The 24,806-nt window shown below is 36.8% G+C and overlaps 1 protein-coding gene across 1 annotated transcript in view; it reads left to right on the top strand.

Moving 5' to 3' along the window:
* The window catches only part of DLGAP2 (DLG associated protein 2), a 529,819-nt gene that overhangs the window by 400,939 nt on the left and 104,074 nt on the right, over positions 1-24,806 (top strand). Inside the window, exon 5 of the mRNA XM_072634360.1 lies at positions 16,758-16,905. Coding sequence (XP_072490461.1) covers positions 16,758-16,905 — 148 coding nt within the window. The remainder of the gene's footprint in view (positions 1-16,757; positions 16,906-24,806) is intronic.

A 24,806-nucleotide genomic window follows, 5' to 3' on the forward strand; every position in this document is an offset into this window, starting at 1 on the left:
TACCCCAGTTTGTCTCATTTTTCTGATCTGTAAAATGAACTAGAGAAGGAAATGGCAAACCACTCCAGTATCTTTGCCAAGAAAATCCTGAATAGGGTCACACAGAGTCAGATACAACTGAAACAACTGAACAACAACAGATTCTGCAAGGCAAAGGAGATGAAGAAGTGCTTTCCCATGGAAAATAGCATGTGCAAAGGCACAAAGTGGGAGATGGAATGCCATGGGTGAGGAATCACAAACAAAGCAGTTTGCCTGGACCCCAGAGTGCAGTAATAAGACTGGAAATGTGAAATAAGGCTAGAAAGGTGCATTATATTCAAGTTGGAAACACAGATGACACTAGTCTATATGGATTTAGTCTATACATGAAGCTAGCCATATAAGGCTAGAGGCACAGTCTGAATGGCACAGACTTATACTTCTGTGTGGTTAAGTTAGGCAAACCTTCTGGAAAATAGAATATCAAGTTGCTGCCAAGAGAATCAGGCATAGTAACCAATAGCTATCTGGAAAAACCATGGGAAGGGCCAGACTATTATCAATAACCTTACACAGATGAAGACAGCTACCTGTTTATTTAAGAAGTGATGATAATTGACTAGAAAATAAGAATAAAAATATTAGTTTGTGGGTGGTTGTAAATAACAAAATTGTACACTTAGAAATGGAAGGGACTTTGAACTCATCTAGTTCAATCCCTTAATTTAAAGGCTAGAATTCTGTAATCAGAAAAGTGAAGTGTTCATGGTAAGTGAATAAACTGGAATCTGAACCAACCTGTTCATCAAATCCATCACTCTTTCTATTGTACCACACAGTATACTGTGTAGTACATTTAGGCACTAGGTACATTTGAAAGAATTTTCTTAATCTAAACTCCACTATGCCTCTGCCCATGCTACTCTGCCTGGTTTCAACTCCACAGAATAAGATGCCCCTCCCAGGATAAGCTCATCACTTCTGAATTTATCACCATGCTGCTAATTCAAGTCTTGATTGACTTGACCTCCCTAAGCCTCTTCTCCCCTCTCTCAGATGGGCTGGAGGGTAGAATAACAAACTCCTTCCAATGTTTTTCTTCATAGAGGCCAGAAACTGGACTCGCAGATCACTCCACTTTGCTCCTGCTGCCCTACCTGGTTCAACTCCATGGAAGAAGATGCCCTCACACTGGTTACTTCCTGGTGTCCATTCCCAACCTCCCCCTTCCTTTTGTGTGTTGTGTTCCCCTTTAGATTGTAAGCTTATTGAGGGCAGGGACAGGTTTTCTTTTTACTGATTGTATCCCCAACACTTAGCACAGTGCCTAGTATAGCACAGTCACTTAATGAACATTTGTTGGATTGGATTATTGGATTAAATTAATCTAAATATGTGTTGAGGAAGAAGAGTAAAAAAAGTATAATCACTTCTTAAAGCATTGATAGATGTATTCAACATTACAACTGAATTAGGGCAAAAACCCAAGTTTTACTGAATATTGTTATAATCAGTAGTGTGCTGGCAAATGTTTAACAACTGGCTCTCTGGATAGGGAAATGTAAACATAACACATTTTCAGCTTAATTTACATTATTAACATTTTCATCATTACTTTCTTTAGTGTAGATAATCAAAAAAACAATAAATCTATATTTGTAGCATTTGTTGATTTCTGAATTGTAAATACTCATACAGAAAATTTAATAATCAACTGTCATAGGTCATTTTGAGCAGGTTCCCCAGCCCTGCGTCCAGCACATAATCATGTGGGAATCATAATCATTAAAAAAGATCTTTTCAAAAAATCTTTATCAATGTGATAATAATAATAAATTTAATTCTTATGACATCTTCAGGGTAACAGAGTACTTGTCTCACTTCAAAGTAGGACACCCAAATGTCATTATCTCTTGTTTACAAATGAGGAAATTGAAGTACCTGGCCAGAGTCACAGAGCTAGCTAGTGGCACAGCTTATATTTGAACTCAGATCTTCCAGGTCTTTCCAGTAAAACACAATGGCATAATTGGCATTGTTACCAAAACTAATTATAGTCACAGTTCCTAACCTCTGGAAGTTCTGAATTTGACACCATGCACCCAGATATTGGTATTGCACAGGCAACAGAACAAATATGTTGAATAGAACTCTGTGTGTGTGTGTGTGTGTCCGTTGCCGAAGAAGACCATGTCATCAGAGAAATAATGACATGACTTGCACTTGACTTTGTTTTGAGTGAGGGAGGGCTGTGCAGGTCACCAGCTTCACTTCTCCTCCAGAGCCATCTGAATCCAGTGACCAGATATTCATCAGGATGACTGGAGATGACCCAGGAAGGCAATTGGGGTTAAGTGACTTGCCTAAGGTCACACAGCTAGTGAGTGTCAAGTGTCTGAGGTGATATTTGAACTCAGGTCCTCCTGACTCCTGCACTGGTTCTCTATCCACTGCACCATCTAGCTGCCCCGATTTTCCAACTATATTCCAACAGATACATATTAGGCACCTCTTATGTGTTACATACTATGCCAGGTACTGGAGATATGAAGACAAAAATGAGATAGTCTATGTACATTCTATTGGAATCTTTTAAGCAAGTTACTGCTTTTATTTATACTTTTCTTAAAGTCTATTTTCATGCAAAGATATGTTCATGCCTCAACCCATACACACTAGTACCTCTCATTACAGGCCTAGTTTAATTGTGATTTACAATGGGCATCAACGAATTGAGAGATATCTGTCATGTCATATAAAATGCAACTTACATACATGGCTCAGTGGAGAGCATTGGGCCCAAAGTCGGGAAAACCCAAGTTCAAATCCAGCCTCAGACACTTAACCAGCTATGTGACCTTGGATAAGTCTCTTAACCTCTGTTTGCCTTAATACACTGGAAAAGGAAATGGCAAATCATTCCAGTAGTCTTTGTCAAGAAAATCCCATGGACAGTATTGGTGTGCATGAAGAATCAGGCATATATTAACTTATCTAAGGGATGGGGACAGAGAAAATTGGCTAAGTAATTTCATAGATGAGGGAACTCCCTCTACCAACCCAGGTCATCACCTTCTCTAACTCAAGAGATTTGCCTAGAGCACTGAAAGATTAAATGAATTGCCAAGGGTCACAGAATGTTTCAGACTTTAATTCAGTTGTTCCTGGTTTCTAGACTAATTCTCTGTGCCCTACGCCATACTGCTTCACTTCTAATGATATTAGATAAAAGCAGAGAATATGGGGCATTTTAGTTCAAACAGGTTCTGCCCTATGCTTAGAAGTAAAATCATTCTAACCTATAATTTTAGTCAAACAATTTTCTGTGGTCCATTTCCCCACCAAAGTGGCTTGATAGAAATTCAGAAGGGGGTGCTCAGATCATGGCACACATAAATTCTAGCTGATTGATTTGGCCAAAGGTTATGGTTGAAATGATTTGATAACATCCCTGCTACCATGCATGTAAAGGACATCTCAAATCATTCTCATTTGGTCTGCCAGATCTGACAAATAAGGTGCCTGCAATGTTCTCCCTGGGGTTTTTCACTTAGCATTTGAAAGAAGTAAAGAAGACAGCAAATAACAAGTAAGAATTAATGATGCCCTAAGTAGGTCTGTGTTTTGAGGCATGTCTGAAGGGAGAAGGCTTTTTTTTCTAAGAAACTTTGATACATCCTCTTCTTTGGAATCATCCTAGTCTTTTTAGTGGAATAATTTTATTTAGCAATTTAAGACTTTAATACCTTGTGTTCATTTGTATTGGTCACCCCTGACTGCAGTCCTCTCAAGAAAGCTGATATTTTGGGGGTGATTTTAAAGAGAAAAAATGAAGTATGAGACACTTATATAACTTTCCACTGGGATTATTGAGACATGACTTTGAAAGGAGTTACAACTTTGAGATCTTACAAAGTACAGGAAATGAATTTAAAGATGCCTTAAATTAAACTTTTTCAAATGACAGAAACAATTTTGAAATTAATACACTCATGTCACTGATATAACTTATTATCTCTGATCCCTTGGCCAGCAGTCAAACCCTTATCAATCTCCCCCTACTATGTACCCCACCAAAAGATGGTAAATAATTTGAATTTTTATGATGAAGTATATATTTGGTGCAACTTTTATTAACCACTTGTTACAGTTCACCAAGTGACCTTATTGAGGTCTGCTAGTCTTTTAAATGTAATACCCCATATAGAATATTTAAAACCACCCACAACTGCATCTCTTCACCTTTATCTTTCATGGGTCTAAGATTTTTTCGTTTGTAAAATGTGGGAGGCTGACTCTAGATCAATGATGTCAAATTCAGATAGAAACAGGGATTGTATATAAGGATCTCTGCAGCTTTGTGTTGACTTAGAAAACCACATATTAACATTATCTATGTTGTGTTGTATTTTTATTTATTTTGTTAAATATTTCCCAATTACTATTTAAACTGGTTAGGGCCAAATGAAGCTTGACTAGCCTTGGTGTCTGACAACTTTGTTCCAGATGATTCCGAAGGTCCCTTTTGGTTTTACATCCTATAATTCTATTACCTGTATGCATAATTAGCTATTAACATATATGCTTGCCTTTGTGGTCTAAGTCTTCATAGCATTCCTTTATAGCACCATATGCCATGGTTTTTTACTCTTTCTATTACCCCTTTTATTCTAATCAATGCTTGCTCAGGTTCAGTTCCTCCTTGCATTTCCCCCAGACCAATATCTCCTGCAAAAATGTAATTATCAGCTAATTAACAACTACTTATTGCATTTGCTCTTCTTCTCATGTGCCTGGTAGTAGGAGATGAACAAGCTCTCTACATTGATGGAAGAATAAAGAGGAGGAGGAGGAGAAAGAGGCCTGAGGTATAGCACTCTGTTAAGTTCTGGGGATACAAAAAAGAGGCAAAAAACAGTCCTGGCCTTCAAGGAGCTTACAATCTAGTGAGCTAGACAAAACATGCAAATAAATATAAGCAAAGCAAACTATATTCAAGATAAGTAGGACATAATTAACAGAGGGAAGGAAATGGAATTAATAGGGGTTAGGGAAGACTTCCTATAAAAGGTAAGATTTTAGTTGAGACTTTAAGGAAGCCAGGGAGGTCAGTAGCTAGAGCACAGGAAGAAGAACAAGTACTCCAGGCATGAGAGTCAGCCAGAAAAAATGTCCACAGTCAAGAGATGGAGTGTCTTGTTTGTGAAAAAGTTATGAAGCCAGTGTCACTGGATCAAAGTATATTTTGAGGAGCAAGGTATAAGAAGACTGGAAAGGTAGGAAGGGGCTAGATGCTAAGTGCTAAACAGGGCACTTTATATTAGCTCCTGGAGGCAATCATAATAAATTATAATAACAATTTCATATAGCACTTCCTATGTGCAAAACACTCTCCAGAGCACTTAAAAGTATTATCTCATTTGATCCTCACAAAAACCCTGTAAGATAGGTGTTATTATTTTACCCATTTTACAAATGAGGGAAACTGAGGCAAAAGGGGTTTAAGTGACTTGCCCAGGATCAAACAACTACTACTTATCAGAGGCTAGATTTGAACTCGGAAAGAAACACAAATGTGTAATTCCAGATATAAGTTCCACATAATTCAATGCACACTTAGTGAAACCAGAGGCTCACTTATATGCCATGGCACATCATTAGATTAGGGGATCTCTATCACCTCTTCTAATTCTAATTGTTTATGAATCATTGTCTTTTTAAGAGGCAAGAGGAAAGAGATTAAATGCTCCAACTCACTATCAGAAAAGAAAGCTTTGCAGAAGTATACATTTGGGAAAATGCAATGCTTTTAACAATTCCTCACTTGTCTCCGATGCAAAGGCCCATCTTTTCAACATAAAAAACACTCTTGTTGATATCATATGGTTGCAAATCTTGGCACATCAAAATCTACAAAGAATCAAAAGTCACCCAAAGGACAATAGAGAAGTTTGTGGTGAATGCAAATAGGCTTCAGGATGCAATCATTATGATGAACAGATGAATTAGGGATATCATGAAGGAAATGTTTGGTGAAAAATAGAGTTTTAGTGCAAGTGAGGTATAACAGATGGATCATTTAAGTGTTCAGTTGGCACCAGCAAAACGTAAAAAAGTCTCCACTATTTTGGGTGGACTTTCTCTATGAGATCTATGGAATGGTGTAATGAGAATCACAGGATAGGATGGTTTCTTCATTGAGTTCAATGCCTGTCTTACAATTTTTCTCTCCTCTCCATTTCCTACACTCTTATTTAACATGTTGATTCTCCCTCAAATAGCCATTTAATTCTTCAATCTAATCACATCCCATGAGTGAGTTACTCCCTCTCCCCACCTCAGCCACACACAGTGGTGGTCATATCCTTGAGCTTACCATTATCCACAAATGTACTACCTCCATACACAAGGTGGGTATAAGTAATTCTACAGTATAATATTAACAATGGCTTGTCCGTGTCAAGTGCCATAAAAGACATCATCGAGTGCCATTACTGGGCATGTATCTCAAGGAAGTCAAAAGCATAAATTTCATAGACAGATACAGAAAAAAAACATATCATATATATGTATGTAGGCAAATATTCATTGTAGTACTGTGTGGTTGCAAAGAAATTGGAAGCAGAGTAAGTACCCATTAATTGGGAAATCACTAGACTAATCATAGAATATGAATGGAGTGAAATACATTGTGCTATAAACAATGACAAATATGAGAAATTCAGAGTAATATGGAAAAACTTCATGAAGTGATAAAGAGCAAAGAAAACAGGTACAGAACAATATATACAAAGGTTACAATAACAAATGAAAACAATACTAAAAGTCGGTTGAATATGAATTAATTGTAATGGCAATTTTGGTTCTGAAATATACTTTCCACATCTGTGTGTAGCAATTCTTTGTAGAGAATTACAGGTTTTAGCAGTTGTATACATTGTCACATTCAATCATTTTACTGGTCAACTTTGCTTAAATATTTGTCTTTGTGACAAAATCTAATAGGGTATGTGTATCAGAAAATGCACGTGGTATAAATATATGAAAGATCATTAAATTTTAATATTTAAATTAAAAGACATTATTTATTGTAAGTTTAACTAGGAAAGGAAAGGGTCTAACAAGAGTAGAATATAATGCACAGACAGTGCTGGGATAACATCCATGAAGCATTCAATGAAACAAAGAAAGGCTCCTTAGAGAATGGGTGTATAATCTCTAGAGGATTAACAGAAAGACATTGATAAAAATTGTCCATGGTGAGAAAGCATGGAAGGAGCTGTTCATGTTGGGAAAGCATGGATAAGCTATGATCTATAATAACAGAAGGAGGTCCCACAACAAATAACTCATGAATTTATTGACTTATTGAAATATACTCTTAACAAGAGTATGGAGCAAAGCATTGAAATGTCTATTGTTGTATAAAACTGACTACCACCAGATATTGTGAAAGTAAGCTTGTATCAGTTATTAAATAAAACTGAAGTTTATTGTAATTAAGTACATAATATACATCCTACACACATATGGATTTCTAATTATGAGGCACACTATTAAAAATTAGGACATCTACAGTGCAATCTGATCATATCTTTCAAAGTACCATATTTTGATCATATCCCTTAAAGAGTAACTGAAGCTATGAGGAAAGGTCCATTTCATGGTTGGAGGAACTAAAGAGCATTTGAGGAAGATATACTACCTATAAAGCTGTTATGATTCTAGCTTTCTCAAAAAAGCTGAAGAGCTGTGTATCCTCTGCATAGGCAAATATTTCAGCAATGCATTGAGGCTCAAAACCTTTCTAGAAGGTCCTGTTACAAACTTTTCTCTTTACTGATTTTTGACAAACTCTAAATTTCTCTCTGTTGGCATATTGGCCTGTCTCAGCTCAATGGCATAAAACTGTCTTTCCCTTATTTTGTAGTGCTAGAAAATGTCAGTAAAAGAAAATAGATTTTTTTAAATGAAGCTTACAGAATGTCAATGAATATTAAATGACCATTAAATGAAGCCCATGAGTTCCTAGAATCATAGCTTCTAGCACTTAGATCAACTAGTCTAACCTCCTACCTTCAGGGAACTAGCATATTTTTATCCCAAAGTCACAGATAAAGCAACTGAAGCTCAGAAAACTGAAGTGACTTATCTAAGGTTATATAATTAGAGTGGCAGAGCCAAGTCTGAAACACAGCTTTTGTATCTGTCAATCCTGCACTTTGCCAGCCCTCATGCTGACAAGTTGGGTTTCCAGAGAATAGCTGGCTACTTGCCCCCTTCAGGCACTGTGCTAAACACTGGGGATACAATTAAAAAAAAAAAAGATAAGCCCTGCCCTCTAGGGGTTTATGATCTAAAGAAAGGATACAACACACAAAGGGAAGGTGTGGGTTGGGGTGAGGAATAATGAAACACCCACCAGGGAATATCTTGTTCCTCCAGGGGGCATCTTGACCCTGGGGATGGAGGGGGAAGGGGTTAATGTTTTATATTATTCCATGAGTTGATACCAGGGAGGGCAGTAGATATAGAATGGAGTGAGCCCAAAAGTCTAGTTCCTGCCCTCAGTAAAGGAAGGCATGAGGAAGAGTTTGGTACTCCACCTTCCAGCTCTCCAATAAGAGGGAAGGAAAAGCTGAAGGAGGTAGCGTCAAAGCTTGAGTTAGCAGCATAGCACTGAGATTAGAAGTAATGAGCTTAACCTGAAAGAGCACCTGGTTCAGCAAAATTGAAACTAGGCATATAAATAAATCATACATACACACACACATACACACACTATACATATAATCATGTTGCCTTATGTGTACTTTTGTGCTTTGCACGTATATATACATTCATGTATGTTGTGTGTACATGTGTGACATTCTTACTGGTTCCCTTTCAGCACTTGATTTAAATAATCTGCACATGGAAAATATAGTTTCCAATGGTACTCTGCTTAGAGGTTATCTGCCATGTGTGTATAGTAAAGTGTTCTAGAAACATTAATTTTGCAACACAAAATTGGGACTGCCTTCATGGAGCTAGGAGAAGTCATAAAATGTCCATAAATAATATCCAAGCAGCTTGGCAGAGGAGACCTAACCTCAGTAATAGGAAGACCAGTGTATAGTCAGACTATAAATTTCAAAAAAGATACCAACCTGCATTGGTGGAGAGAATTTCCTCACCAGGGAGTTTCTCCTACCAATAAAATCATAAATACAGTTCCTATACCTATATATAGCTATAATATAAAATTCATGATTGTTGGAGAGAGATTCAAAGTGCCATGAGATATTGAAACATGCCAAGCACCTCCTGATAAAGAGGTGATGGATTCAGTACAGACTGAAGCTTTTTGTTTGTTTGTTTTTTGGAATATGGTTAAAGCAAGAATTTATTTTACTTGAGTGTATACAGTTTAACAGGTTTTATTTTTCTTGCTTTCTTTGTTTTTCCTTCAATGTATGGGGGCAGGAGACGGGAAGGAGAGAATTCAAAACTAAAAATAAAATAAAATTGACTTTCTTTAAAGTGCCTTGAGAAATCAGAGGAGGGAGACATTGCTTCCATCTGGAGGTACCAAGGAAGACTTCCTAGAGGAGGCAGCATCAGAATTGGCTGTGAAAAAATGGGAGGAAAAAATGAGCAAAGACATAGAGATTCTCCTGGAACAGCAGGATGTGCCAGAATTGATCTTTTCCTTATACAACAAGCACGCTTACCCTGTTGTACATGAGTATCTTTTTTTTTTTTACCACTTCCATTGTTCATGAAAACAGACAATAGTTGATTTATATGTACCGAGTTTGCCATGTGTCATATTCCCTTTACAGATATATGAAAGGATTGCTTTCATGTTTAGTATTCCTTGACAAATGTTTTCTTATATTTCTCTCAAACATAACCTACATTGAATGTGTTCCTTTTCTAGACTGGGCACAGAAGTTATGCGTCTGAATCTTTAAAGAATAGTTTTATAGATCTAAGCAGCTGAAGACAGGAGAATTGCTAAATTTTTAAAAAATTGCAGTGTACAATTGTTTTATTTCCATCTAAAAGCACAAGAAGAGGGTCATGAGCACATTGTTAAGTGAACAGCTCTAGAAATATCTGCAAGTAGAGAAGGAATACATTTGAGTCGAATTCCAGGAAACCCCTTCTTTATAAGGTGAATTTTTTCCATCAGTACAGCTTCTCAAACTCAATTTCCATTTCCATTTGAAGATACTACTTGTTAGAATAACGTATACATTGTTTTAAAGGCATATATTTTAAAACTGCTCACTGGAAAAGAAGTTTTTTCATGTTATTCTAGATTACAGATCACAGTGTAACCTAGACTCACTCCTGAGGCAGATTTATACCAGTAGGGCCCAAAGTCAGTGATTCTGAACTTAGAAGAGTAGTTATGAAATGCCTCCTGCTTATGTCCCTAGGTAGAGAGCAAAATTCTCAGTGATGGGCTGGGGTTGAGCTATCAGCTCTGTGCTAGGAAAGGTCCCTCTCTCCTGGGACCCTATCAGCTATTCAGGCTCCCCTCTTGCAACAAACAAAGAGACACTAAGGAACAAAACGATGGGGTTTGCCACAAGTGTGTATGAAAAACAATATAAAATCTAGCAAACATATTTGAATAAAATAAATTTAAGAAAAACCTAAACAGAAGTAAGGCTGGGGCAGGTTAGGGCCCACCCAATCTTCCTCTCTTGGAATGTTTATTTCTCCTCTGAAACACAATCAGCCCCTCAGTTCATTCGTTCAGACAGAAATCATCTCCCTTGATCCTACAAAAAGGAAATGCTAATGTAGCCCACCTCTGCCACTGCCTCTCCCTTCTCTCCTCATTCTCCTCAAAAAAAAAAAAAGGAAAACTCTCCACCTCAGAGCCTCCACCCCACACACACTTTGTGAGAGGTTAGTTTCTTCTCTTCCCAAACTGGAAAGAATTACAAATCCCAGGGGCTCCCAAGAGCTCTTTGACAAGACTTGTTACAATATAACTTTAGAACTTTTGAAACTATGTAATTCAATCTCCTTATTTCACAGAGGAGGATACTAAAGGCATAGAAGTAGAGTGAATTGTCTAAGATGACAAACAATAAATAGTATAGTTAGCCTTTGGAACCAGACCTTCTAGTTTCAAATTCAGGGTAAATTCTTTTTCACCATGCTGTAAGAATTGTGGTAAAATTCGATCATTTCTCATATGCCTAGAGTTTCATTAGATCCTCTCTTATCTGAATATAAAAGTATATCTTTCTTCCTTTTCTAAACCAGATTGAATCATAGTTGAGAACTGAGAAGTCAGAATAGAGACATATATGAAGTCTATGTGTGACAGACATATATGTATCTACATATATGTCTTTTGTATATGAAGATATATATGTATGTATATATACACACACACACAAACACACACACACAAGCACACAGTACCCATTGGGGAAATCAATTTGATTATCATATTATCACTCTGGGTATATATTTCCCTAAGCCAAAGACAAAATGCTAGTATTTTTGGAAAGACACTGGAGGAGGAAATTGCTATTATAAAACATAGGGTCTTTAAGTACTATAATGATTTGAATGCAAAGATTTATTTTTTTACTACTACTATAAAAATTCAACAGGAAGCCATAGGAACCTGAAAGGAGAAGCATGGTAGGAGACATGAATAAGGATAACAGGAAGGAGAAACTGAAGAAATATTATAATGGGAATAGACCACAGAAGGAGAAAATAGATGAGGATTTGGGGAAATAGTTAGGAATCCTGGCACAGAGGGATTATGTGGCAAGCTTTAGGGATTTTAATTATCCAGGCATCTTATGTAGCTTTGTCTGCCCAAAATATGTAACAAATTCTTGATTTGCATTAATGGTAACTTCTTTCTTCAAAAAATAAAAGTAACATAAGAAATCTCTATTCTGCACCTGAGTCTACCCAAAAAAGGAGGAACTATTTATTGAATTTGAAATGCTGGGAACTGGAAAAGGAGCCATTTCTTTGTAGAATCATGATAAAGAAACAGGGAAAAGTGGGCATAGCTTTGGATACCGAGTTTAAAGGATCCAGAGGAAAAACTGGCCTACCATTCTACAAGAGAAGGTGACTCCGCAAGACTGGGAATTTCAAGAATGAAATGCTGAAAAAACAGAGCAATTCAATAAACTGAAAGATGGTAGTATGACCCTGGGCAACTCGTTTGACACTGTTTGCTTCAGTTTCCTCATCTGTAAAATAAGCTGGAGAAGGAAATGACAAACCATTCCAGTTTCTTTGCCAAGAAAGCCCCCAAAACAGGGTCATAAAGAGTCATACACAACAGAAATGACTCCACAACAACAAGAATTCATAAGACTATACTATATTAAGATCAGCTGAAGAAGTAGGCATCTTTACCCTGGAGGAGTGACAAAAGTCATCTTGAAGTATTTGAAGGTCTATCATGTGAAAGAGGAATTAGGCTTCTTCTACCTGGCCTAACAGGCCAACACAGGAACAATGGGTAGATGATGTAGAAAGGAATATTCAGACTCCACTTAAGAAAAATGTCCAAAAGTGAACTAGACTGTCCCAAAAGGTGGCAGGTTCCTCCTCACTGGATATATTGAAGAAGAGGCAGAATGGCATTTATTGCTTTTCAGTTATTGGTTGAATTAGGTGTTCTCCAAGGTCCCTTGAAGCCCGGAGATTCTGTAATTTTCTGCCTCTTGTAGTTCACCCAAGAAATATTCTTAAACATCATATTCTTACTTATTTTCTCCCTAAATCTGCCTTTCCTCTCTGAATCTTCTATTGTCAATTAGCAGATAAAAATATAACCTGTGCCCCTGAAGTCTTCTCTTTTTTTGTCCAAGACTTAATACTCTTTGGCAATGCTTTTCAGATTACTCCTATTAATGTAATGTCTGCTTGCTTGAACAAACAAGAATAAGTACTGATTATCAGTCTGAAAATGCTGAGGAGGTTCTCTGTAACATGTGGGATCCATATCCCAAGAAGACAGCTGACTTTTCCATTGTTAATAGGAGACTGACAAATAGTTGCCTGGTACCCCTCAGAAGGGAAATTTTAGCTATTATTCATTTTCACCTTTACCCTCAGGGCTAAATTCTCACTTACTGGATGGCATCTAAGATCCACAGCAACCTTCCTTGGAAGATAAAAGGCTATGGGACTGTAGCCCCAGTCCTATATTTGAGGTAATTCTTAGTCACCATTCCCTTAAAACCATAGCTCGTAAGACTCCAATGATGTCTTCATCTCTTGCAGTTATAGAACACAATCATTCAAAACAAAAGACATTTAATTGAATCATATAGCAATAAAAAATGAAAAAGGCTCCCCCATATATGCACAAGGTACACTATCCCAGATTACTATACCACAAGTAGTAGAAAGGGAGACACGTGAAGAAAATACACACAACCAGGAGATATACATTGAGAACACATAAGGTCAGGAGACATGTGAAGGAAATTATGTAATCAGGAAATATTTATGTAGGGCATATATAAACGTGTGAGTGTGTGTGTGTGTGTGTGTGTGTGTGTGTGGCCAAGGTACATGGCCTGATTTGGACAATTCATACCTCCAACAGTGTAGGGGGAAAATATCAGATCTGGATTCAAAAAATTTTGGTTCAAATTCTGATTTGAAAAACTGGTTAGCCCCACTTACAGCATATCATTTAGCATAGTTTTGCTTTTACACATTTAACCAATGGAAAGCTGTGATCGAATTTTTAAGTATGCATATCTCAGACATTTTTAAGCCCCCCAAAAATGCTTCAAAGAAGCTACTGAAGTAGGATTAGTTTCAAAGATACTCTTCTGAATCAATTTATATTCCCAGATATGTATATGTTTTAGTAACCACAGACATTTATGTAAACAATCACTTTCATCTTCATATACTGGCTGGCATCTTCATATACTCACTAGATGTGTGACCCTGGACTGGACAAGTCACTTGCCTTAGTTTCCTCATCTGTAAAGTAGGGATAATAATAGCACCTACCTCACAGGGCTATTATGAGGATAAGAAAGATCATAATTATAAAGCACTTAGCAGAGTGCCTGGCACATAGTAAGGGCTACTATATAAATATTAGCTATTATTATATATTTTAGTATGAGTCTTAGGTCAAGTCTGGTACTTCAGGTTCAAAATTAGAATGAAATGAGACATGTAGACTATCTAACAGTTTACAAAAGGAAGTCATAGCATAAAAAGTATACTAAACAAGGATACATCATTGATTTAATTGAACATAGCTTCCTTGACTCTCACTTGGCAATGCTGGCACCCAGTCAAGCCTGAAGGATACTGTTCCTGCTTCCATGGGCTATCTTCTGTACTCGATGGCAGTAGCATAAGCTGCTCAGACAATCAAATCTCAAGGATGGTTTCAATACCTTTTAAGGTATTGGTAAGGTACCTTACATTGCAGATATTGTTCTTATATTATGCATAAATCTTGTCATCTCACTTGAATAAGGTTTCCTGTTGCCTACTAAGCTCAAACTCCTTTCTGGGCATTCTAGACCATCCTTAATCTGGGGCCAACCTACTTTTCCATATTTAGCTCAAACAACTACTCTCCATACACATTGTGACTCTAGACAAATGGGACCACTTGCCATCCCTAGTATATGTCCAGTGCCTTCCTACTTCCATAATCCTATCCCAACACCTATACCATAACTACTCTACCCATTTAAATCCCACCTATTTTTTAAAGTGGGGCATCTAGGTAGCTTAGCACACCAAGCTTAGAGTCAGGAAGACCTGGGCTCTAATCCAGCCTCACACCTTGGGTAAGTCAGTTAACCTGCTTGCCTCAGTTTCCTCATCTGTAAAATAAACTGGAGAAGGAAATGGCTAACCACTCCAGTACCTTTGCCAAGAAAACCCCAAACTGGGTCATGAAGAGTCAGACACAACCGAAATTACGAACAGCAACAGTTTTAAAAGACCACTTCATGTATTGCCTCCTCCAGGAAGCCTTCCCATGTCTTCCCCATTCTCATTCATAAAACTTTGCTAGGGAACTTATCATATATTGTTTCATGCTATGGCATATGAGATCATATGTTATAATTCATAACCCTGCACATAATAGGCATTTAATAAATGTTTGTTGAACCAAATTGAATTATACCATCTGTAATTTGGATATTTTTTATATGCTCCCAGTAAACTCTAATCTTCAAGAAGGCAGGAAACTGTATGTCAAATGTAGTCTTTGTAAGCCCCTTCACACCTATCACAAGAATGTGCATACATCAATATGCAATTAACAAGTATTTGTTAATGGAATCAAATTGATTTTTGTACAAAGCTATTGTGCAGTAATTATCCATTGGCTAACATTCCTCATACTGTTGTTCAGTAACATCTCACACAGTGATGGCACAAATCATGGCAGAAGATTATTCAAAGTATATGTCAGGACTCAAGTATGTATTTGTGTATGTGTGTTTATTTTGTGTTGTAGCAAAAATTTTCTTATAGCGCTGCAATTCAAAACTTAGAAAGTTAATTTGAGAACTTAAAAAAAAATTAAACCTCTTTTACATCTAACATGAAGATACGTTTAAACATGAAATTATTCTTTTTGGGGTTTTTTGGGGAGGAGGGTAGAGAGCATATCATTAGTTACTTAGTGTATTATTTAAATGCAGTGGTTGTTTTTCTTTGGACATGATAACAATAAAACCTATATAACTGGAACCCAAATAAACAAAATTCTAAATTAAATGGATTTTCCCCTGCCTTCCACTTTTAAAGGAAGTGGCAAATCCAAAGTTATATCAGGGACTTCATTTAAAATTATATTAAAAATTTTTTAAACTTCCAGGGGTTATTCTGGGGTTAAGGCACACAACTCTGTTTCAACAGATGTACATTATCCTTGTGCAGTGAAAATTGATGGTTCAGAATTATGGCTCTGAAGCACTATGAGAGCTGGAGTCAGCAAAGAAAAATGAAATTATGTTAATTCCTCTTACTAAAGCAAGAAAGTGGTCTCATACATTTTAAAGTACTTTTCAACATCAAGAGATTAAACAATAACAAAGGTTCCTGATTAACCAGAAAAGCCCATTTTAGCCAGAACACTCTTTTCCTGGAGCATTCTAGTTAAGTAAGATTTTCATATACTTCCACACATCAGAATTCTAATATGACCAAAAGGGGGAAGGTTGGAAGAGCAAAAGGATAAATAAAATTATATCTCTTTTTCAGGAGGAGCTGGGGAAAAAAATCATTGTGCCTGTGGAATTGGATTCAGTTTTTCAAAGCCCATTCTTTCCTACACTGTTTAGCCCAATAAAACATTTGTGTAAGTGAAAGAGAAAAAACATAAGCTGAATTCAGAGTTTGTGTACTTGCAAAAGCATAGACACATTTTTATGATTCTATCGTTGCTGTTGGGCCTGAATCCAGGTGGGTAGTTTGCTTTAATGCTGCATGAGTTACAGATCCTGTCATCTGTTCTTATTTGGAGCAACCCTAATTCCACCTTTCTGGCTATAAAGTGTCAAGCTCAGAAGCAATACAGAAAATCACCTCCATTTATTACAGGAAATGAAATTCACATTTGCAAGTGTTTACATCAAAGATATTTACATAAGGGAAAAATACTTACAAATTGCTTAATTTCAGCAGCTTCTTAAAATGGGATAGAATGACCGTTCTCCAACTGTAATTTTTCCATTGACGTTTATGGACTTTATTTTCCTCTTCATTTCTTTCTCTCTCTCTTTTAAATATAGCCAGAGCTATCTACAAGCTGCAAGTGATGTGCCTGGTGGTCACAACCTGGATCCCTCCGCTAACTACAACTCTCCAAAATTCCGCTCCAGGAATCAGAGCTACATGCGGGCAGTCAGCACTCTGAGTCAGGCCAGCTGCGTTAGTCAGGTTGGCGATTTCTTTTTATCCTTTACTCAAACCACAAAGCCAGATTTTATTAGAAGTTTTCTCCATTAATAGTGAGAGTTCTGCAGTGACCATTTAAGTGAGCAAGAAAGGAAAGACTATTTAAGAAGTACTTTATTTCTGATTGATAACGATTGACAGATTTTTAAGACTGAATTTTGTTTTGGTGTTTTTGTTTATTTTTTTATTATACTGCTTTAATGTCTTAGTCATCTCTTGGCATAGGAAATACAACTGATGAGTGAGCCATCTGTATACACACAGCTTCCCCTCCCCTTCTTCGAAGGATGTTTTACTGATAAAATGAGGGGATGGTGTTATGGTAAAATAATGTTGTGGCATTGCTTTTCTAGGGAACTAAAATCCCCCCCAGCAGAATCTTTCAGGACAGAATCTCCAAAGTAGAGTTGAGGATAGACTGACACATTTTTATTTGTACCATAGGTTTCAATTTTAATCTTTCTATGATTATCTCATTACCAAGGTAGGACTGTTGTTTTTTTTTCAGGTTTTTTTTTAGTTTTTTTTCCCCTAGGATACTTTACTGACATTTAAAATATGCTTCTACTGGGTAAATAGTGATGTTTTGGTTATGGCACCATGGTCCAAATGGCTAGACTTTCCATACTTACGGATAACTGAGAGAAAGAGATTGGGTTTTTTTTCCATTTAATTATGCTTCTTAAGAAAATAAGTATAGGAATTTTTATGAAAGCTTTTATATAAACTTTAACATTATACATTATTATTCTTAAATAAATGTAAATGTACCCTACTACTTGTCCTTAATCAAGTGATCAATCAAAAGCATTTATCAAATGCCTATTATGTGCCAGGGTCTGTTCTAGACACTTAACTGTTATCAATCTCTATTTAACCTAACCTTGACTTCCCAAGGATACTTTCTTTAACTCTTCCTCAATCCTTAGACATGAGAAGCTCTTTCTAAAAAGAATAAATAACATTAGGAGGATCAAAAATATCTTTATGGACAAGGTTGCATTTGATCCAAATACTGGTTAATAGGAAGGATTTCAGTGCTGTAAATCAATAGAAGGGCAGCTTTCCAGGGAGAAGAAACATCAGATACAAAGACACAGAAATAGGAAAGTAGGGTGTGTATTTGGGCATTGCAGTCTTAAATGTTCAAGAATGAAAAAGAAGTGGTAAAGCCCCAATAACAAATCTATTCATGTGCCAATTGAAAAAAAACCTGCTTTTAGCATGAGGCATTTCCTAGGGACCATTAAGTGAAAATTCTGTTGTTCTTCGTGCCATAAACAGATGACTCAGAAAGCGACTGACAACCTACTTCACTGCCCAGGCTATTTTTACGATAACATATTCTCTATGGACCCTCCTCAGAGTACTGCTAGATCTAACAATCTGATCTTGTTTTGAAAAGCACCTCTAAACTTTGTTTTTGATTCTATGAATAACATGCCCTCAAGTTTCAGGGAGAACAACTGAGCATTTTCTCCCATTTCCTTTCTTAGCTTGTTTTGTTATTTTTTTTTAACTCAATTCAGTGTACAGACCATACCTAAAATTTTCTGGAGCACAGCCTCTACTTGCCCCATGCTTTTTCTAGTTATGGGAGCTCCCTCTTCTTTCCTAAACTTGCTACCCCTACCTAGCTAATTTCTACTACCGAATAGTTCCTTTGTTCAGCTTTTCTTTCTAAATTATGAAAGACAAGCCAGAGGGATGGAGGGCAAGAAGTATTAGGTTTGGAGTCAGGGCACCTGGATATCCAGTTTTGCAACTTGTATGGCCCTAAGGAAGTTACCGCTTTTCTGGTTTCCTCCTCTATAAAATGAGAAGATTGGCCTTGATTTCTTTTTAAGTTTCTTCTAGCTTTAAATCTAATGGAGCCCCATTTTCTCCCTAAGAGATAATGGGAGTGAATAGGAAGATTAAGTGGGAGGCTATGTTATGCAGAAAAGTTAAAAAAAGCTTGTTGAAATTTTATGGTTGTTTCTTAAATTCTGGCATCTCAGGGCAAGAGACACTTTACCAACTATCTTCAATCTCTAGGCAGTCCCTCAGAATGGGGGAATATTGGGACCCTAGGAGTCCTAAAAACTAGTCCTTCATAGAAGTTATATAACCATTTGGTCTTTTCCAGCATTAAGGTAAAATCTCTAGTTTTAGAAGGCTTAGTACAATGCTGCAGTGCTTAGCAGAGTGCCCAGCACATAAGAGAGCCTTAACAAATGTTTATTAACTGTCTGACAGAAAGTCATATAAAGTGATGATACACATTCAGAGTATGTATCTATGCCTAATGTTATGGGCACCACCCCTTTGGCTTAGCCCTTTGGTGATCAAAATTCCTCCCCAAGAGTTTTGATCCTTGTCCTTTATTCCCTTAAGTGCAAATAATTTGCCTGTGTTCAATCCCTCCTATATTGGAAATATGTCTTATTCCTAATCGAACTATGAATGTCTCTGGGGACTAAAAATCATGCAGAATTAACCTGAGGAAATATTCCCCTAAAGATGGTTTGTAGGATTTAGAGCTTGAAGGAACCTTAAAGATCATTTGAGTCAATTCTCTCATTTTACAGAAGAAGCAGCAGTTTGAGACAGTCAAGATAATACACACAAGGTCAAAAGACAGTAAGTGGTAGACAGGATCTGAGCCTAACTCATTTGACTTAAAACCCAGCATTCCTGCCACTGTATTCAGTAAGATGTCTTGCCTTACCATAAAGCAAATTATTTCAATATATCTTAAGCTCAATGATAATAGCATCTATGGAAGTAATTACTAACCAGTTACTGGAGTATTTTTTTAAATAATCAAAACGTGCCTTGAAACTTAATACATTTCTGGTTTTAGAAAAACTTTTCTTAGCTCTTGTTCTGTGTGTGCGTGTGTGCGTGTGCGTGTGTGCGTGTGTGTGTGATTGTTGTTGTCCAATCATTTTCAGGCATATCAAACTTTTTGTTGATCACTTTTGGGGTTTTCCTGCCAAAGATGCTGAAGTGGTTGTTCTCTTATTCCTCATGAATAGCTAGGAAGGTCAGTTCTCCTGAATTATGTTGGCTCAATCTCAGCAGTGCATTCTTTTTGTTCTCTCAGAGTCAACTTTGAACCACAGAAATTTTCCTTTTAATTCTTAGTTTTCACAAACTTACCCATTACCTTAATTGCCATTTCAATACAACAGATTGTTTAATAAGTAGTGGAGTTTTTTACTTGTTTTGTTTTCATGTGTGTGTGTGTTAACTTTGGACTTCTTGCAGAACATTGGGCTCTTTCAATTCTAAAGCTTAAAGCAAAACTCCTCCCTTCCCTCTACCTTTAAAACTGGTTTCCATATAAGCTTTAGCAATTATGGATTAGAAAACTTGAGAACCTGGTCTCCCTGGATTACCATTTTTAGAGGTTTTTTTTTTTATGTATCCAGTTATATGGATTAATGTTTTGTTTTTTTAAAAATCATCCATTATAACATACATAGTTAAAAGATTTGGAATTTTTAGTATCATATTTTCATTTTAGTGAAGACTTTTCCTGATGAGCTTACTTTCATTTCTGGGGATCATAGCCTAACTCATTACAGCTCGAAGCAATGTAATAATTATGATTTGCATGCCTCATTGTCCTATAGACAATGTCTATAAGACATTGTGTCTCTGGTGTCTCTGGTCTCCTGAAGGTTATGCCACTAGAGTCTAGGGCTCTGGTAGGTCCAAACTAGAAAGGCCTCAGCTATAATACAGGCAATAGATTTGTTGCAGTTATGTAACAACCAACCTAACCAAATATCAAAAGGCCTATCGCCAACAAGAATTCTTTGACTGTGGGAAAGAGAAGACTGTTAATACAACACAATGTCAATTTAATCAATTCCATTTTATGTAGTCCTTATTTTCAAAGTTCAGTTTTCAAAGACTTTCAGACATCATCTGTAGAAGAAAGATTTTAGAGGGACAAGATAGAAGGGGGAATTGAAGGGCTGTTATGTAGAAGTAGAAATATCCTTGTGTTCAGCCCCAGATGGGGAAGAAGTTGTAGATAAGGTGCATTTCAGCTCAATATAAAGAAAAGTATCCTAACAATCAGAGCTATCTAAAATGGGAATGGGCTGTCTCAGGAAGGAGTGAGTTCTTCCTCACTTGAGTTCTTTCAGTAGAGACTGGATAGATCACTTATTTGGGATATTCCAGTGGGAATTCCCACTCAGCTACATATTGGACTTGATGAATTCAAACTCTAAAATTCTGTGACCCCAAAACCTCACTCAATGCTCACAGTTATTCTGGGAGCAAGACAGGGCAACAAAGAATTTTTATCCTCATTTTACAGGTAAGGAAATGAAGCGATCTATCTAGACAGTGTGATATAGCCAGTAAGTGGCTAAGCAGACACTTGGAACCAGATTTTCTACCTTTTCTCTACTCCTCACTTTACCATGCTAATTCAATTTTTCTCAATAAAAGTAGGTTGTTTTCTGAACTGAAACAAAATTTGGCATACTTTACTTTCCAGGTATGTGTTGGCCAGGTCTAGAAAGCAGAAGGTTCTATGGGTTTCTTTTTTTTTATTCCTATTAATGGAAAAGATGGGAAATTGGATGTGTAAGGAAAGAAGGCTGCACAGAAAGTGTGAGGTGTAGGAGGGAGGAAACTTTATTTCTAAACTCTTTTCATAATCAAGAATTTAAGTGAGTTAATATAGATGGAAAAGCAGAAATATTTATAATCTAAATAAAACTTAGCTATATCAACACTTTGCTCTCAAGCAACCAGGATGGTGAAGGATGGTGAGGTCATGCTATATCTGAGGTAGATATATAGCATATCCCAAAAGTTTTAGTGTAGTTTTAAGCTATTAAATATTAAATAAAGCTTAAAATTTAAACTTTAATAGCTTAAAACAACACTAAGATTTTGGGGACACATTATATATGTTTGAGGCTGTCTGTCTAGATAAAAAGTTGTGGTTTATGGCACAGATATGATCTGGAAAATATCATACCTTTGCAGGACAAGGGCCATGCTAGAAGCACCAGCAACCTAGCTATGAGGGAATGAGAGTGGAAAACAGAACCAGGACCATGGAGGCTAAGTGATATCTCCTATTTCCAAGGGGGTGATTATGTCTATCTATCACACCTCTAATATGTCTAGGTGATTCAAAACGAAAGCCTTGATTGCTCTCAAGGGACCAGATTCCCTTTATCTTACAGTCACCAGCTTAGGCCCTTCCTACTAAATGCTGGTTACACATTAGACCATTTCAAGTAGATAGTAAACCTCTTTATCAAGGAAAACAGGAAAAAAGAAAGCAGAGGAGTTATACAGATTAAAATAAATGAAAGAATGCATAAGAGTAAATGGGCCCTTCAGTTGAGAGTAAGATCAGATCTCAGCTCAAACTATGAAAGATAATGATTTCACCAAGAGGGAGTTAGTTCTCAGCAGTATGCAAAGCTTTAAGGACTGGAAGCCAAAAGACATGAGAAGGGAGGGAGGACAAGCAAATCTTCCTTTACATGTCTGTAACTCTTGGAGTGAAGGGGGAGGTGGAAGGCTTTATTTAAGATGCTATTCAAAAGTCCATATCTCACTTTTCTCTTGACCTATGTGTCTCAAAGTCCTCTCTCAAAGTGTAAATCCAACCAACTGATAGAAGTCATTATTCCAGTCCTGCAACATTGAGGCTTAGTGTTCCCTTAGTTAATCAGAAATCATGTCATCTTACACATATGTAACTAAGGTCACAAGCCTATTCATCAAGAAAACCATGCCAGACTTGGGCAGAACCAGGGTGACATTCCTTCTCTGAACTAAAACTCTTTGTAGTCTCTTATAAAAATCATATGGAATAACTATACAGAATCAGTGCTTTAAAACTGCAAAGCTGTTTTTCACATCTTCATTGATAACCAAACCACAGTACCATTTAAAACAAAAGAATCAAGCTTTAACTGTGCATGCAACAGACATAACCCTATAAAGAGAATCAATCACCTGACGAATGACAGTGACAACGTGGCTAAGTTACATGCAGTGCCAGGTATATGTGTAACTCCTAAACATAAATATCTGGAGTACACAGCACGTACTCATAAGAAAGAAAAGCATGACTAACTAATAAAACAAAGTTGCAATAATAACACAATCAGTAGGCCTATATAAAAATACAGCTTTACTCTAAGAATTAGCATAATATGCAAATAAACAATGAGCAAAAGAATTAATAGAACTTGCTACAAAATGAGCATAAAACAGTTAAGTGAATATAATATCAAAATAATAAACAAGCATACCCAATGTGCAGTTATTAATATGTACAAAAATAAACATATGCAATTACATACAGGGCATATTTCACATGTAAAATCTCTGTTGTCATCTTACTCTTGTTTAACTATGTCTTCAAGTTCCCCTGTAACCTGTTACATCCTAGTCTGGCAACTGGTCATATAAGTGTATCTCCCTTTTCACAGACTGTTCTCCCTGCTCCACTACCTGAACTAGTAGATGTTACAAGCTGATTATCAGAATTATTATAGGCTTGTATGTATATGCATAGAATGACAGCAGGATCAGGCTGGCTAACAGTATTTTGTGCTCTTTGAATTGTTTCTGCATGCTAAGAATCTCTGTAGCAAGTGTTAGCAATTAAGACATTGCCTATGGGTTCCAGTCCCTTGCCCTAGAAGAGTACATACAATTTCCTTCACTAGAGCTATCATTTTCAGAGTCTATAGCTGGGTGAGACTATGCGCAACTAGTAAACAGTCTTTTCTGCTCTGCATTTGCCGAGTTGAGTGTCCAGCTGATTTCCCTACAGGCAAGAGGTGATTATTATGAATAGCCTTGTTATGACCCCTTCTATTATCTGTAGCAGTTTTGTAAAGAGACAAGTTGTCCACTGTCTCAACTTTGAATGGGTTAGCTTTCCATCAGATAGATAACGAGTTCTTTGAATGCCAAGGCTTGTCAAAAGAATTCTGTCTCATTAAAAGTCTTGACAACATACACTAGTATCATACCATCTTTTGTTTCTGTCACAGATCTTTTGAGCTGAAACCATGACTAGTTGGTAAGCTTCTTTCTCAACTGAGACACTGAGTGTAAGTAGTTGTAATGCCTTCTACATATGGGTTTCCAAAACACAAGTTGTTAGGTAAACATGTTTCTCAAACATAAGCAGGTATAATGTATAGATTCATTCCTTATAGAATTGTATGCATATACTAGAAATGACACATATTGATATATGATGTATAATTTCATTCCTTGTGGAATTGTATGCATATACTAGAAATGATACATGTTGACATCACTAAGTTTTATGTTTTGGTTTCAGGGCTACCAAGATGTTCAACAGGGTGTGGCTGAAATGTTCAATATGTGGTTTTCCATGTGGATTTTTAATAGCTCTAGATTATTTTGTACCTGCCAAGGCCAACATCTTCTTGAGTAGCATGCTCTCAAAGTATCTCCCTTGGTCAGAGTAGATCCCAGCAGAGAATACATACACTGAAAAATACTTACAAAAAAAAAAACCTTTGGCAATAATAGATTAGATTATTTCTGGTTTCTGGTTGGATAGCCATACCTGGGAGTGATCATAACACTAAAATATGGCATTTTTACTATTTACCTGTAAAGACTGAAACCTAATATGGGAACTTTCCAAAGGACTGATGGTGTCTGAATTCTCCAGATGCATGCCATAATTTCTTTGTACACATCTGGCAAAAGTTTTGCAATTCTTGATAACATCTGCAGTCGTTTTGAGTAAGTAAAATCTGTTTCTTTCTAGCTCCAGGGTCCTTTCTTCACCCGTATGTCCAAAGTCATAATGTAAGGCATTAATGGCTGTTGGATGGTATGCTCTGAGTAGTTCCCAGCTGCTT

Source organism: Notamacropus eugenii, chromosome 1 (assembly GCF_028372415.1).
Source record: "Notamacropus eugenii isolate mMacEug1 chromosome 1, mMacEug1.pri_v2, whole genome shotgun sequence".
NCBI lineage: Eukaryota > Metazoa > Chordata > Mammalia > Diprotodontia > Macropodidae > Notamacropus > Notamacropus eugenii.